General features: G+C 44.7%; 1 protein-coding gene across 1 annotated transcript; it reads left to right on the forward strand.

Annotated features, from left to right (window-relative positions):
• Positions 1 to 4814: 4814 nt before the first annotated feature.
• On the forward strand, positions 4815 to 14956 carry LOC138351293 (protein PF3D7_1417600-like). The gene is made up of 2 exons (XM_069302929.1): positions 4815 to 4926; positions 14595 to 14956. Exons 1-2 carry the CDS (start codon positions 4815 to 4817, stop codon positions 14954 to 14956), a joined length of 474 nt encoding a protein of 157 aa, XP_069159030.1.
• Positions 14957 to 15534: the final 578 nt, after the last annotated feature.

Here is a 15534-nt window from a genome sequence, read left to right on the forward strand (position 1 = left end):
TGGGTAGGGGGGGGAGGTTTGGTCTTGGAGTGAGCCGGGGGGGGGGGTGGAGTTGGTGGGGAAATGTGAGGGGAAAGGTTGGGAAGAGTAAGTGGGAGTGGTCAGGGGAGGGAGATGGGAAGAGGGTAGGGGAAAGAGAGAGTGGATGGGGAGGGTGTGGGTGGGGGAAAGGAGAGTGGGAAATAAGCTGGAGTGTTGGAGGGGAAGGAACTCGGAAGGGGAAGGGGGAGATAATGCCCCGAGGGGTGGAATGCTACCTTAAGGGGAGGAAATACTACCCGGGAGAGGGGAAAATGCTACCCTGGGGGTGAATATTTCCCTGGGGGAAGGAATACTGCCGTGGGAGGGAGGAATACCACCTTGGTGGGAGGAATACTCCCCAAGGGAGGGATATAGCCTGTGGTGTGGAATATATAGCTATAAGGGGGGGGGGTATGTCTGCCTTTAAACATCATGGCAGGCGCCCTTAATCGGGTACAGCACTCTGGATTACTAGTAAAGCTTCAAGCACTTGGCATATCAGGCTCCATTTTATTAGTTCCAACTAATAAAAGACTATCTTCATATTTTGTTGACCAGACCACACACTAGAAGGTGAAGGGACGACGACGTTTCGGTCCGTCCTGGACCATTCTCAATCGACTTGAGAATGATCCAGGACGGACCGAAACGTCGTCGTCCCTTCACCTTCTAGTGTGTGGTCTGGTCAACATACTTTAGCAACGTTATTGTGACTCATCGCCTGCACTATCTTCATAAACGCTAACTTTAAGAGTAGTTCTCAGTGGGGCTGAAACTGAGTGCCACTCAATTGGTGCCAGTGTACTACTGGAAAGTGTGCTTGGCACTTTGTTGTGGAATATCTACTTCAGTGGTCTGTTTCACTTCATCTCTGCGGCTCAAGCCTGGGCTGACAGCTGAGCTTTGATCTTTAAATATCAAAACAAGATACCAACTGATATGAAGATTAATATTCACCATCTTTCCGGAATATCTTCCTGGGGAATGAGGTCAGAGGCTCCTCCTGCCTGTGACCTCCTGGCCGACGTGAGGTCATATTTGTGTCTGAGTGGGGAGAGCCTAGTGTTAGGTGATGATGGCACATATTGGGAATGAAGTTTGGCCCTTCTGTGACTATTAAAAACCTTATGTTAAACGTAGCAAGCAGGGCAACCATGAAACTTTCTGCTCCCATGGTTTATTTCGTACTCTCATAACAGCAGGAGTTGTTAAAGGTATGGTATGTCTCGTTGTCCTCGTGCTTGTTACATGAAGCACAAGAGAGAGAGAGATGGAGCACAAGGGAGGGAGACAGAGAGAGAGAGAAGAGAAGAGAGAAGCTGGCCAGGGACCAGGTAGGGACATAGCCGACAAATAGTAAACTGTCAAGCTTAGCCGACATTCATCTTGGGGTCTGTGCAGTCATTTCGCAGGTAATCATACCTTTCTCAGACTTTTTATATTCACACTAATTCTAGGGTTCTGGGCGGCGCATTCCAGAGAGCCCTTATTAGATTTAACTGGAAGAGGCGACGGCGGCCCAGTGGAAGTCTGAAGCCTTGCATTTCACAGACGGGATCCGTGCTTCTATTACCCCGTACCCGGCACGCCGGTCCGCCAGGCGTCGAGAGTACCCACAAGAGCCATTGGAAATCTTGACGACTGGCTGCATCATTTGTTAGGTTTCTTATAAGGAGGTCGAGTCGCTTTGTCTACCCCGCGGAAGGTGGGGCGGCCGGTGAGTGAACGGAGCTGGAATGGTTTTGCGACTGCGGGCAAAAGGGAGGGTGGATCCACACACAAAATGATATGACATGTCTTTCAAGCATGCCGATTCCCGTTTCAAAGATTTACGATCGAGGAAGGGGTGCAGGAGCGGCCCTATGGCCTCCCGACACACGGCCCAGCGCACGACGCCAGAACGAACCCTTCTTGGAAAGGAAATTTTTCTCTTTCCGTTTGGCGGTTTCTTTAGCATTCGTAGATTAATTGGATTTGTTTTTTTTTTCTCCAGCGGTGAAGAGCCGTAATGTAAGGAGATGTACAGAAGTTTATAAGGAAATTAACTCGGTATTGTGGGTAGTATGATGATAGAGCATTGAGGCTGTTGTGACTGGCAGGTCGTAGGCAAGCACGCATGTGTGTGTAAACACACATGCACACACACACACACACACACACACATTCGCAGCCGAGTGAACAGCGTTCTGTGGTCGTACTCCTAAGGGTCTAAGTTCGATTCCCGGCCGAGATATAAACAAATGGGCAGAGATTCTCTCTCGCCTGATGCCCCTTTTCACCTAGCAGTAAATAGTTACCAGGGAGTTAGACAGCTCCTACCTGAGGATGTGTGTGTGTGTCTAAGAGCGAAATATATATAGTAGAAATGATGGAGGAAAAGAGGTCAGGAGTCACTACATTACACAACTGACGGTAGAAAGGTGGGGTCCAAGAGCTAATAGCTCGATCCTGTAGGCACAAATAGTAAATTTCACACACACACACACACACACACACACACACACACACACACACACACACACACACACACACACACACACACACACACACAGACACACACACAGACACACACACAGACACACACACAGACACACACACAGACACACACACACACACACACACACACACACACACACACACACACACACACACACACACACACACACACACACACACAGTCTCCCCTTTCCCTCCCACATCACATGTCCGCCTCCACAAAGCGCCAATCAGGTCGAGGGTGGATGACAATGTCACAATAACGTGGCTGAAGATATGATGACCGAACCACACATCAGAAGATGGCGTAACGAGGACGTTCCGGTCCGTCCTGGACCATTATCGAGTCGTGTGTCGAGGACGGACAAGAGTTTGTCTGGCGGAGGCGTGAGGAGCCCCGCGAGACTGTCATTACCACGCCCTCGCCAGTGCCCAAAACAATCGTCACAGCCAGATTACTGTGATTGTTCAATTAGAGAAACTCCACCAGGAGTCCCGGACGACTAGTACCTGTCTCCTGTGATGAGCCCCTTGCATCACGCGAGGAGATGGATCGCCCTCTCCTCCTCGCTGCCTGCTCCTCCTGCCTGCTCCTCGCTGCCTGCTCCTCCTGCCTGCTCCTCCTGCCTGCTCCTCCTGCCTGCTCCTCGCTGCCTGCTCCTCTTGCCTGCTCCTCTTGCCTGCTCCTCTTGCCTGCTCCTCCTGCCTGCTCCTCCTGCCTGCTCCTCTTGCCTGCTCCTCTTGCCTGCTCCTCCTGCCTGCTCCTCCTGCCTGCTGCTGTCTGCTCCTCCTGCCTGCTCCTCTTGCCTGCTCCTCCTGCCTGCTTCTCCTGCCTGCCCCTGTCTGCTCCCCGCTGCCTTCGACCACCTTGAGAGATCACCAGGTTATATACTCCTTGTGTTTAAAGGCACCGTTGAAATGTCTTGAACTCTTGAAGCCGAGAGAATTGTCTCTCAGATCTGTCAGCCGTCCCCCTGTCCAGGTTCTCTCCTGTCTAACCTCTCAGCCTCTTCTTTTTCTAGCATTCCGAACCTATCCAGAGAGGTGGCCGCAAGGAGGCTGTAATTAGGACAGTTCTAACGAGGACAAGTTCCGCTATTGACACTCATATAGTACAAAGTTCGCCGCCGTCTCTATCAGCAAAGTTTATCCTGACATAATCCATTTCAAAAGACTTGTGGAAAAGTTCTATACGGCTTGTGTTCACTTACCTCTGGAGGCCAACTTTTATCTTTGTTCTCTTATGCCATTACCAACTACGTGCACGGAATCATTCTGTGTGCTGGGAAGCTCGTTTAAAAACACATACACAAACAACGAAAAAAAAAAGCTATATATCGCCACAACCCAAGTTCATAATTCCTAATATTAATCGCAATACGCAATTATATCGCCAGAAGGAGATTTGAGACAAATATATCTGGTAGAACTGTTTAGGTACTGTTTACCTCATTACTGTCCAGTCTGTAGTGTGTGTGTGCCTGGGACGTCCAGACACGCAGGTTCGATCCCATTGTATGACCTCAATATGTTTCTATCGTGGCATTGAAACGTTCAGTTTCTTCTCAGATGCGTAAACAAAATATTTATATTTAGTTTTAAGACAAATATTTCATAATGGGATTCCTGTATTATAGGGAAAAAGCTGTTGAATGACAATAATATTACCCTTGAGGGACACCCTACACCGCTGGCTACACAAGGAACACAGAGTCCAGGAGTGTAAGTTGACGGGATATTGTCTTGAGGTTATCCTGAGGTTATCTTGAGGTTATCCTGAGGTTATCCTGGGTGTGAGTTGAGGAGATTGTCCTGGCTTCTCCCAGCCACTGTCCCAGCCCTTTTCCCCCCTCCCAGCCACTGTCCTAGTCCTCTCCTAGCATCTGTCTGAACTAGATCTCAGCAAATCTGCATGCCTAGCAACAGCTTCTTTGTTTGGAAGTTTATAATCTCTTGGAGCCTCGCCTCGTGTCGCTGAGAACGCCAGCGTTCACCTGAATTACTCACACGTCTCGGGTGTTCGCGTGCACCGCAGACGGATTTTGTATACTCTTATGAGCTACGTTACATCTCTGTGAGACCTGGTGGATCCTTCTTCCACAACAGATTTTATATTGAGCTTGGAGCTCAGAAATCCCTACGGTAAAACCCCATTTAGCGGTTACTGGCAGTGTTATATTTCTTAAAAGGTGGCACTGGGGCCGACCCCTACTGGTGTATGTCACTTAGATACCTCCTGTGTGTCATCTTGGCCTCTTACTCCTACAATCTGAATTTCTGGCCAGTCTTCCTCGGACATGGAGGAAGTAACTCAAGACGAAAAAGATGTTTTCGTATTTGTTGACAGTCGAGAAGCTCTTTATTCATTAAACAGTCGAAATCTAATCTTCATGTCCATAGCTGAGGAATGTAAGGACAACTGAAAGATCACAAGGTAAAATTCATGGTCATTCCATGTCATGTTGCAGTAGTGCTCAACGAGGTGGCGGATTAGCTGGCCAAACGCGCCATATCAAGACCATAAGTTTTTTTTTTTTTTTTTTTTTTTTGAGATATATACAAGAGTTGTTACATACATACGTACAGCCACTAGTACGCGTAGCGTTTCGGGCAAGTCCCTGGAACACGATCCCCTGCCGCGAAGAATCGTTTTTTCATCCAAGTACACATTTTACTGTTGCGTTAAACAGAGGCTACAGTTAAGGAATTGAGCCCAGTAAATCCTCCCCGGCCAGGATACGAACCCATGACATAGCGCTCGCGGAACGCCAGGCGAGTGTCTTACCACTACACCACGGAGACTGTCTAAGTTGACTTGCTAAGTTGTCTAGACTTGCTTGTCTAGACTTGCTAGACTTGCTGTCTAAGACTTGCTTGCTAAGTTGACACTGAAAGTGTTTTAACCATGAAATAAAAGCAAAATAATAAATATGCAGGGACAGGCAGACGTGTTGAGAAGAGATATAATGCACGAGAGAAGCCAACCCATGCAACACTACATGTACGTGAGTCTAAACATTTTCACTTACGGTAAAAGGAGAAATACTTGGAGTGACTTTGTACACGTGCGGCTCAGGCTTGGGTACAAATATTACTGGGAATGTTGAAGAGATGTTAATGATAATGAAGCCAAGTGTTGGCTACATGGTATGTTAAGGTCTCACACCCTCACCTATTATGTTCTTATGCGCCCGCTGATTAATGTATATAGAAATACTGAGATAAGGACTGTCACAACGGAAAGATTGATGATATTGTGGAGAGATATAATAAGAATTTTGCACCAAGATTGTAACCTTTTATTGATTTGTCTGAATGTCTATTTGTAGCCTCTTCTGTTGTCTATGTACTTCTGTTTATGTCTATGTACTTCTATGTCATAAACGTTTTGTGTGTGAATCTGTTATCATACTGCATGTGTACAAGAAGATATCTATGTTTATCAACCAGAATTTTCTGCAAATTTGATTGTGATGTGCGTAAATATGTAAGAACACATTGTAGTCAACGATTGTTTGTGATGTGTGCATAAATACATATGGACACGTACTGAACAAGGTGAGAACAGCTTGACCTCTGCGTATTTATATATCAATAAACCTACTTTATTTTACAAAAGACAGATATTCTCTTCGCACGAACAGCGTAAATCCGACGCTCTTAACACCCAAAATATGTAGAATTGTGGAAGCCATTTTGGCAAGAGGTTGGCGGCTCAACCATTCTGTTGCTTCAACAAAGCACATATCTTGCATAAATGTTGCCAAGATCACACAGCACTGTTCAATAAAAATATAGAATTCTGGCATTGTTATAAACACCTTTGTAGAAGACTACAGTTGTAGCTTGCTAACTTCAAAGAATCTCTACTGACATGCGAGAAAATAATAATAATGATGATAGCTGTGGGTAAGTTTTAGGATATTATGGTAAACATCCCATTATGGCAGTAAAGGCAGCTTCAGAACTGTTATTTAATAGTAAATAGATAAATGCTATCAATGTTAAATGTGATTTCCTTGTTTATATAAACATTGATAAATGTGATTTCCTTGTTTATAATATCAATGTTTATGATAATGAAGGGAAGAAGGGGAAGTTGATACAGAGGCAACCTAATGGTCAACATTCGAGCCGCCAGCCGACCATCTTCCCTCAGAACGGCTAATAAAGTCATTGCTAATCCCCGTAAGTGTGGACTGAAGAAGATTATCTGTGATTGGCGAAATGACCGTGTTTACCGCGAGGCGTAGCCAATGATACGCGGCCCTCGTTCCATCCGGCAATATGATTGGCTGATGACAGTAATCGACAAGAGCCTCACCTGGTCATTGTCCAATTAGAGAAACTCTAGGACACTGTAATCTGTTTCTTCGACTGACAGCCACAGAGCTACCTGTTCGTCTTTATGAGCGGCTCGTTACTGCCGTGGCCATCCGTGTCATTTTCAGGATTGGTTTTTCTTACGATTCTTTGCGTATTGTCCTCAAGCGTATGATATCGAGGAACACGAAGCAACACTGAATGTTGCAATGTTGCAATTTAATAGTGTAGGAAAATGCCCATCTGGCCACTCGAGGAGCACAGCTCTGGAACCTGTTCCTTCAGTTGCCCCAGCACTCTGCATAGTAATGTGGCCAGGCTCAAGATGGTGGCTTCCTTCAGGCCAACTGCTTCACCAGCTCCTTAAATCTGCCAATTGTTGGCGAGGATAGTTCACTTGGTGTTGAAACCTTCCAGATGTTTAGAAAGTATTCCTCAGGATAGTTCAATTGGTGTTTAAATCTAGCAGTCGTTTGTGATGGATTAACACAAGATATATTTAATTACACATTTGCATTGATACGTATTTATTTAAAACTTTTACTCATAAATGTTCGATTACAGATTATATCAAATAATTCGTCCATAAAATACAACATACATTTATACGTGAAAATGATGTTAGTTATAATTATAATAATAATATTGTTATACACTTTTCATTGTACATTATGTGCCCTAAAAACACAGGGAATGATTGTCCCTCTGAGTAACACAGGTGTTACGTAAGGTGTTCCATCTTACGTAGAGTGGAAGTAGCATCACCAATTGTACACCTGTGGCTTTCAGGCCAGATGCTTGGGGCCAGCCTCACTCAACTTTGTTCCTCGATTCCTGCAGGGTACGTGCCTAACATGGTCGGTTAGGGATTGCCATATGCAAGACTAATGTCACTTGATACAATGCCAATGGCAACTCCACGATAATTCTTGGAATATGATATCAACTTGGCCTGGAATTAATTTTATTTTGTTTTTCTTTGTTTTTATTTAGATAGTATAAAATATTATTTGCTGATATCTGTAAATTAAAAAATGTAACTCTCACGTAATTGCATGAATTGTGTGTTCACTTCTTCATGGTCTCTCCATGACCAACATCCACCCACGCGATGGCTTCCTTGTGTTCGACCCAACCACTTAGGCTGGACGGCAGAGCGACGGTATCGCTTCATGCAGGTCGGCGTTCAATCCTCGACCGTCCAAGTGGTTAGACACCATTCCTTTCCGCTCCCGTCCCATCCCAAATCCTTATCCTGATTATATCCATGTGCTATATAATCGCAATGGCTTGGCGCCTTCTGCTGATGGTTCCCTTCCCTTCCTTGTGTCCGTCTTTCACCCAGACTGTGTCCCAAGTGTGTTTACACCCTCACCATGTCCCAAGTGTGTTTACACCCTCACCATGTCCCAAGTTTACACCCTCACCATGTCCCAAGTGTGTTTACACCCTCACCATGTCCCAAGTGTGTTTACACCCTCACCATGTCCCAAGTGTGTTTACACCCTCTCCATGTCCCAAGTGTGTTTACACCCTCACCATGTCCCAAGTGTGTTTACACCCTCACCATGTCCCAAGTGTGTTTACACCCTCACCATGTCCCAAGTGTGTTTACACCCTCACCATGTCCCAAGTGTGTTTACACCCTCACCATGTCCCAAGTGTGTTTACACCCTCTTCATGTCCCAAGTGTGTTTACACCCTCTCCATGTCCCAAGTGTGTTTACACCCTCACCATGTCCCAAGTGTGTTTACACCCTCTCCATGTCCCAAGTGTGTTTACACCCTCTCCATGTCCCAAGTGTGTTTACACCCTCTCTATGTCCCAAGTGTGTTTACACCCTCACCATGTCCCAAGTGTGTTTACACCCTCACCATGTCCCAAGTGTGTCTATACACTCGTGATCACCCTCTGTCTTCCAAATATGTTTTACCTCACACCTTCACCGAATCACCTTCTGTGGTTGAGTGTTCAATAAACCCCTGAACTATATGTTTACCACATCTCTAACCCTGTCCATGGAGGACAGAAGAAAATGTATATATGCTGGTTAGCATTGTAAATGGGTGGCCACGTCTGTGGTAGAAAATAATAATAAAAAAAACTTCGTTTTTGTAAAACAAATCACAAACACAAACACAGAGAAACTACTAAAATAATGTAAACCTGTACTGATTGGAGAAAAGGAGAGAAAATGAGAGAGAGAGAGAGAGAGAGAGAGAGAGAGAGAGAGAGAGAGAGAGAGAGAGAGAGATTTTCACAAAAAAACACTTTGGTTCTGTAAAGAGACAAATTAGATTTGTATCTCTTTCCTTTCCATGTCATGAGTTAATTTGAATACGTTCAGGTTAATTACATGTCCCGTCGTGAGGTGGATGAGATGGTCTGTCACTCAGCACGTCACTCATCTCTCTCCAGAGTGACCTCTCACTGGTAACTGATCCGTCAACAGCCTCATTATACTGCCCCTGACGGAGAGCAATGATTATAATGATACTGGTTCCATTCTGTGTACCGTTAAATGGTAATTATCTTTTATCTAAATAACTGTTCTTTAGACATATTTTATTTTTTATTCTGTTAATTTTCACGCACACACACACACATAAACATAAGCACACATACACACCACACAAACATACACACATGTATACACACACACACACACACGCACACACACACACACACACACACACACACACACACACACACACACACACACACACACACACACACACACACATACACACACACACACACACACACACACACACACACACACACACACACACACACATAAACATAAGCACACATACACACCACACAAACATACACACATGTATACACACACAAACATACATGTACACACACACACACACACACACACACACACACACACACACACACACACACACACACACACACACACACACACATAATATTGAGCTACGCTTATTAAAAGTTTAAAGAGGTACAAAAAATGAGAACTATTGAATTATGGCAAGCAAGGGGTAGCGAGTTAGGGGAGGGAGGGAGAGGGGGTGGATGGGGAGGGAGGGAGAGGGGGTGGATGGGGAGGGAGGGAGGGATGGTGGAAGGGACGGAGGAATATAGGAAGGAGGGAAGGGGAGAAAGGAAGTAGGAAGGAGTGAGATAGATGGAGGAGGAGGAGGCAAGAATGAGGGAGAGAGGAGAGGGTAAGAAAAAGAGAGGAGAGAGGGAGGGAGATAAAAAAAAATACAGTTCCACAAACACAAATAAAAGGGGTGAGAAAGTATTGACGTCTGTTTGTGTAACCGAGTCGTTCAAACCTTACCACCAAGGCCGAGGGCTTTTCATAATATTAACCCTCTGTTATTTACTCTTAAATACTTTACTCTTATTTACTCCTCTGGCATTTTTCCCCTGAATGACTGTTTCCTTCCTCCCTGTAATTTGCCACAATCGTGGCTTATTGTGACCGACTCTCTCATTATGCTCGCAATATTTTGTAAACATTGCTCTGTCAACAACTGTATTGGACATGTTTGATTCTGCTAAACAATTTAACGAGTGACCATATTTATGGTTTTGTTTGCATGCTTTCTTGACTGTACGAGGCTGCGGAGGTCAATACGTGCTGGAGGCTCTTGATGGGAGTCCGAGCAGCAGCAGCAGCAGCAGCAGCAGCAGTAGAGCTGTGTTTGTGTGTGGTGTGAGGGGCTCGCCACCTCATACCATGTGGTGTGATGTTGGGGGCCTTACATATGAGGAATCTTTCACTTCCAACTGCTTATGACATGTTCATTCTCTCTCTCTCTCTCTCTCTCTCTCTCTCTCTCTCTCTCTCTCTCTCTCTCTCTCTCTCTCTCTCTCTCTCTCTCTCTCTCTCTCTCTCTCTCTGAGACAAATATTCCCCCTTGGTGTTAGCAAGACAGTCATTCGGAAATTTAACATTTACAGGTGACATTTTGAATGTCAGTCTTGTCTCTTACTTGCGCCATCTTGTCCTGGAAATACAGTCTTTTTGCATTAATTTTCGGTTGATGCCATTAGTAATCTCCGTGAGTGTGTGGCACTTTCTGGTCAAGTGCTCTCATCGTCTCGAGGAAGGACTTTGAGGAAGTTGACCAATCCACACACTAGAATATGAAGGGACGACGACGTTTCGGTCTGTCCTGGACCATTCTCAAGTCGAAACTTTGAGGAAGGTTTCTCATTGATTGCATGCATGCTAATGGAAAATAACTAGCATTTGAAACTTTATACTGGTTGTGGCCCTTTTGTTTCGAGTCATACTGATGCTTCGAAATATACTCATTATGATTTGCAATAAAATTTGGTTATTAGATCCTGCATAAACCATCCCACTAACCTTCACCAGTGTCCTGCATTATCCCTACCGCTCACCATTACCAGGCCATTCGCCATAACTAATCACCATCACCTGACTCGTGCCACACCAGATCGTTCACCATATCTTCCACTCACCATTACCGTATCCTCCACCATCCCTTTCTCTCGTCATCACATGGCCCTTCACTATCCCTACCATTCACCATCCCCTCACCCACGTGTCTCTCCCCTCACTACCACCATCACTATTACCCCCCCCTCCCCCCCTTTCCCCTTCCTCCTAGCGCCACAGAATTAACTTATGCATAATTAATTCTTGATTACTCTTGATCGCTCCTTTTCTCTCTTGTTTTGTCTATCTTCCTTCTCTCGTTCTGTCTATCTCTCCTCTCGTTCTATTTGCCTATTATGCTTCTTCTCTCTTATTTTATTTTAAGACATTAATCGTCTCTCGCGGCGGACAATATACTTCGTATTGACTATTTCCAGCGGAAATTTTAAACATTCAGAACTAATTTTTTTCAATAATTAGGGGGAAATTTTTTTAAACATTTAGAACTATTTTTCAATAATTAGGGAAAATTTTCAGCATTCAGGGGGAAGTTTTCAACATTTTGGTGATTTTTTAACTTTAAGGGAAGTTTTTAACATTCATACGAATTTTACAATATTCAGAGGATTTTTTTTTCAACATTAAGATAATTTTTTCAACAGTGTGATAATTTTTTAACACTCACTTTACAACATTCAAGAAATTTGTTAAACTTTCAGGAAAATGTTTAAACATTCAGGAAAATTTTCAACGTTTGTGGAAATTTTGTCAACATTTAGGGGAATTTGTCAAATAATGAGGGAATTTTTTCAATACCGAGCGTAAGTTTTCAACATTTATGGGAATTTTTCAACATTAATGGGAATTTTTTAACACTAAAGGGGGGGGGGGGGGATATTTCAATATCCAGGAAATTTTTCAACATTCAGGGGAATCTAAATTTGTCCTTACTTGCGTCTTGCCTTGGGCTTGTCCACCCACTTCGTGAAGAATAAGTATGCTGCTAGCTGGCTGCCAGTTGCCAGTTAACAGCCACTTGCCATACTTACTTTTTTCAATTACAAATTTCGAAGTTCTTTTTTTAACAGTTTCAAATCCTATATTTAGCTGTTCGTCGCCGCTGTCAGTCACTCAGCCCAGCAATCTACTAATCAATCTACCAATTGATCAGTCTATCTATCTACTTATGTACTTATCTCTCTATCTATATCTATCAGTCAATTTCTCAATCAATAACTTATTGTTAAAAGGATGTACGGTTAAAAGGACTCGCGGGGAGCCGGTCGGCCGAGCGGACAGCACACTGGACTTGTGATCCTGTGGTCCTGGGTTCGATCCCAGGCGCCGGCGAGAAACAATGGGCAGAGTTTCTTTCACCCTGATGCCCCTGTTACCTAGCAGTAAATAGGTACCTGGGAGTTAGTCAGCTGTCACGGGCTGCTTTCTGGGGGTAGAAGCCTGGTCGAGGATCGGGCCGCGGGGACACTAAGCCCCGAAATCATCTCAAGATAACCTCAAGATATATCCCCCCCCCCTCCCCCAGATCAAAATATTTTATACCTGATTGATCTTCTCTAAATCAATGTCTCCTTTCTTCTCTTTACAATTGTGCAACATCAGGCAAACTATTGCATTGAATGTATTTTTATACTTGATACAACAATCATCTTTTTATTAGATGAATCAACAAAAGTCGGTGCTATTGAGATGAGAATTTATATGATCGTTCGGTGATTCGGTATCCGGATCCCTGGTTCTGAACAGTTCCTGAATCTCTCATTTATCCGGATGCCTTAATGTTAAACGGTTCACGGGGTCACTGATACCGAACGTTATCCAGATTCCTGATATTAAACGGTTCTTGGATTACTGATACCGAGCATTATCCAGATCCCCTGATCCGGATAGCGATTCTTGGATCATTGACACTGAACGGTTCCCGGATCCTTAATACCGAACGTTATGTGGAGTCTTGATGTTAAACAGTTCTCAGATCACTGATATATCCGGATCCGGATTCCTGGAGGCAAGTTATCCAGGTCACTCACGTCGCGAATGAACGTGAAATACACAGAAAGAGCTCGTAAGAAGTGTAAACAATTGCAGTACGATCAGGAGGAAAGCGCTGAAACAGTACGACGACTCGGCACCTGGAAGGAATACGAATACGAGGAACTGGGAGTGGACGATGGGAAGGAATGGTCCTCAGCCAGTTGGACTATCGGGGGATCGAACGCCCTCGATCGAATGCTAGAAGCGAGGCCATCGCTGTGCCACCAGCCCAAGTACACGGAAGGATTAGGAAATATGATAATCGCCCATAGTGCCGTCGCTGTAAGACTTCCAAAAATCCATTGCCATTATGGCAGCCAAACACAGGCGGCTGTGATTAACTGCTGTCCACACAGGCGTGCGTGACGTCCAGGTTCTGTGTGCAAATTACACGAGTAACGAAGAACAAACAGAGGCAGTAATCATTTCATCAGCGGGACCTGTTTGTTTTTGTGGGGGGCTAACGTCACCTGCTTATGTTCGGTAATTGATTGCGCGACCCCAGGTAGAATGGCAGACGTCCCAATACGACCCCCTCTCCCAGTGAACCTAAGTAGAATGGCAGACGTCCCAATACGACCCCTCTCCCTGCGAACCTAAGTAGAATGGCAGACGTCCCAATACGACCCCTCTCCCTGCGAACCTAAGTAGAATGGCAAACGTCCCAATACGACCCCCTCTCCCTGCGAACCTAAGTAGAATGGCAGACGTCCCAATACGACCCCTCTCCCTGCGAACCTAAGTAGAATGGCAGACGTCCCAATACGACCCCTCTCCCAGTGAACCTAAGTAGAATGGCAGACGTCCCAATACGACCCCTCTCCCAGTGAACCTAAGTAGAATGGCAAACGTCCCAATACGACCCCTCTCCCTGCGAACCAAAGTAGAATGGCAGACGTCCCAATACGACCCCTCTCCCTGCGAACCAAAGTAGAATGGCAGACGTCCCAATACGACCCCTCTCCCAGTGAACCTAAGTAGAATGGCAGACGTCCTGATACACCCCCCTCCTTCTACCACCCCCCAGATAGAATGCTGGCAATAAACTTCCTCCCTTAAAAATTTTTCTCTCTCTCCTTCCCTCCGTTTCTATGTCTCGCTCTCTCTCTCTCACTCCCTCCTACGAACGCTGATGATCCAAATTGGAAATAAGGGCAAGAGAAGCCATGGGGCCCGGCCATTGTTTGAAGCATGAGAGGGGGGAACACGTCAGGCAGACGGAAGGGTTATTAATTATTGCTGAATGGAATGAATATTTTTTATTCTTCTTGTTGTGGCTCTTACATGTGCTTGATGGGCATGTTGTTGGTTTAGGGGGCACCCCTGATGAACCTAGTGTGAACAGGTTCCTTGATGATGAACCTAATGTGAACAGGTTCCCTGATAATGAACCAAACGGGAACTGGTTCCCTGATGATGAACCAAATGGTATTAAGTACCCTGATGATGAACCGAATGTGAACAAGTTCTCTGATGATTTCCCAAATAGGAACAGCTTCCCTGATGATAAACCTATAGTGAATAGGTTACCTGATGATGAACTTCACATCATCTGGCCACCTGATGATAATGTGCGTAATATGAACAAGTTCCTTTATGACGACATCATTCGCAGCTTGAGTAGTCGCTTCAATTTGATAAAACATCTACTTATTGGAACCGCTTTAAATTTATAAACCTGTATTCACTAGAGCGCAGGCGAGAGAAATACGAAATAATTTACATTTGGAAAATGTTAAAGAAGCCCCAGCAATTTATGAGACTTGAATCCTCGATGTCTTTGACCCAGTTCTGGTTTAGGCTTTAGGGGCGACGCCGGTAACGTCTCCTCTAACACCTGTTAAGACTGAACCTGCATCTAGGATTCAATACCTTCAGGCAAGCATAGGTTACTTTGACGCCCATCTGCAGTTATGAAATAGCCTATAGCTTCACATATCTCTACAGCGGACTCCAATAATCCTCTCAGGATTGATTAGTGTAATATTATTAAGGTCTTCCATATAGGTCAACGCATGGCATAGATCAAACAAAGGTGTACAGAATCGCAGTGTCTAAAATGTTAAAACATTTACTGAGCATAGAATAAACATTCATAAAAAATAACTTGCAAGCAGTAGCCTCATTCTCTGTCACTCTGACCGGACACTCGGCCCTCATCAAATTAACGTTACTCAAATAACAATTATTCTGGTAGCTGGGATGTTACTTTAACACATTCATTTATTTCTCAAGCAATTAAGAGACTTTAAGT

Source organism: Procambarus clarkii, chromosome 49 (assembly GCF_040958095.1).
Source record: "Procambarus clarkii isolate CNS0578487 chromosome 49, FALCON_Pclarkii_2.0, whole genome shotgun sequence".
In the NCBI taxonomy this organism is placed as follows: domain Eukaryota; kingdom Metazoa; phylum Arthropoda; class Malacostraca; order Decapoda; family Cambaridae; genus Procambarus; species Procambarus clarkii.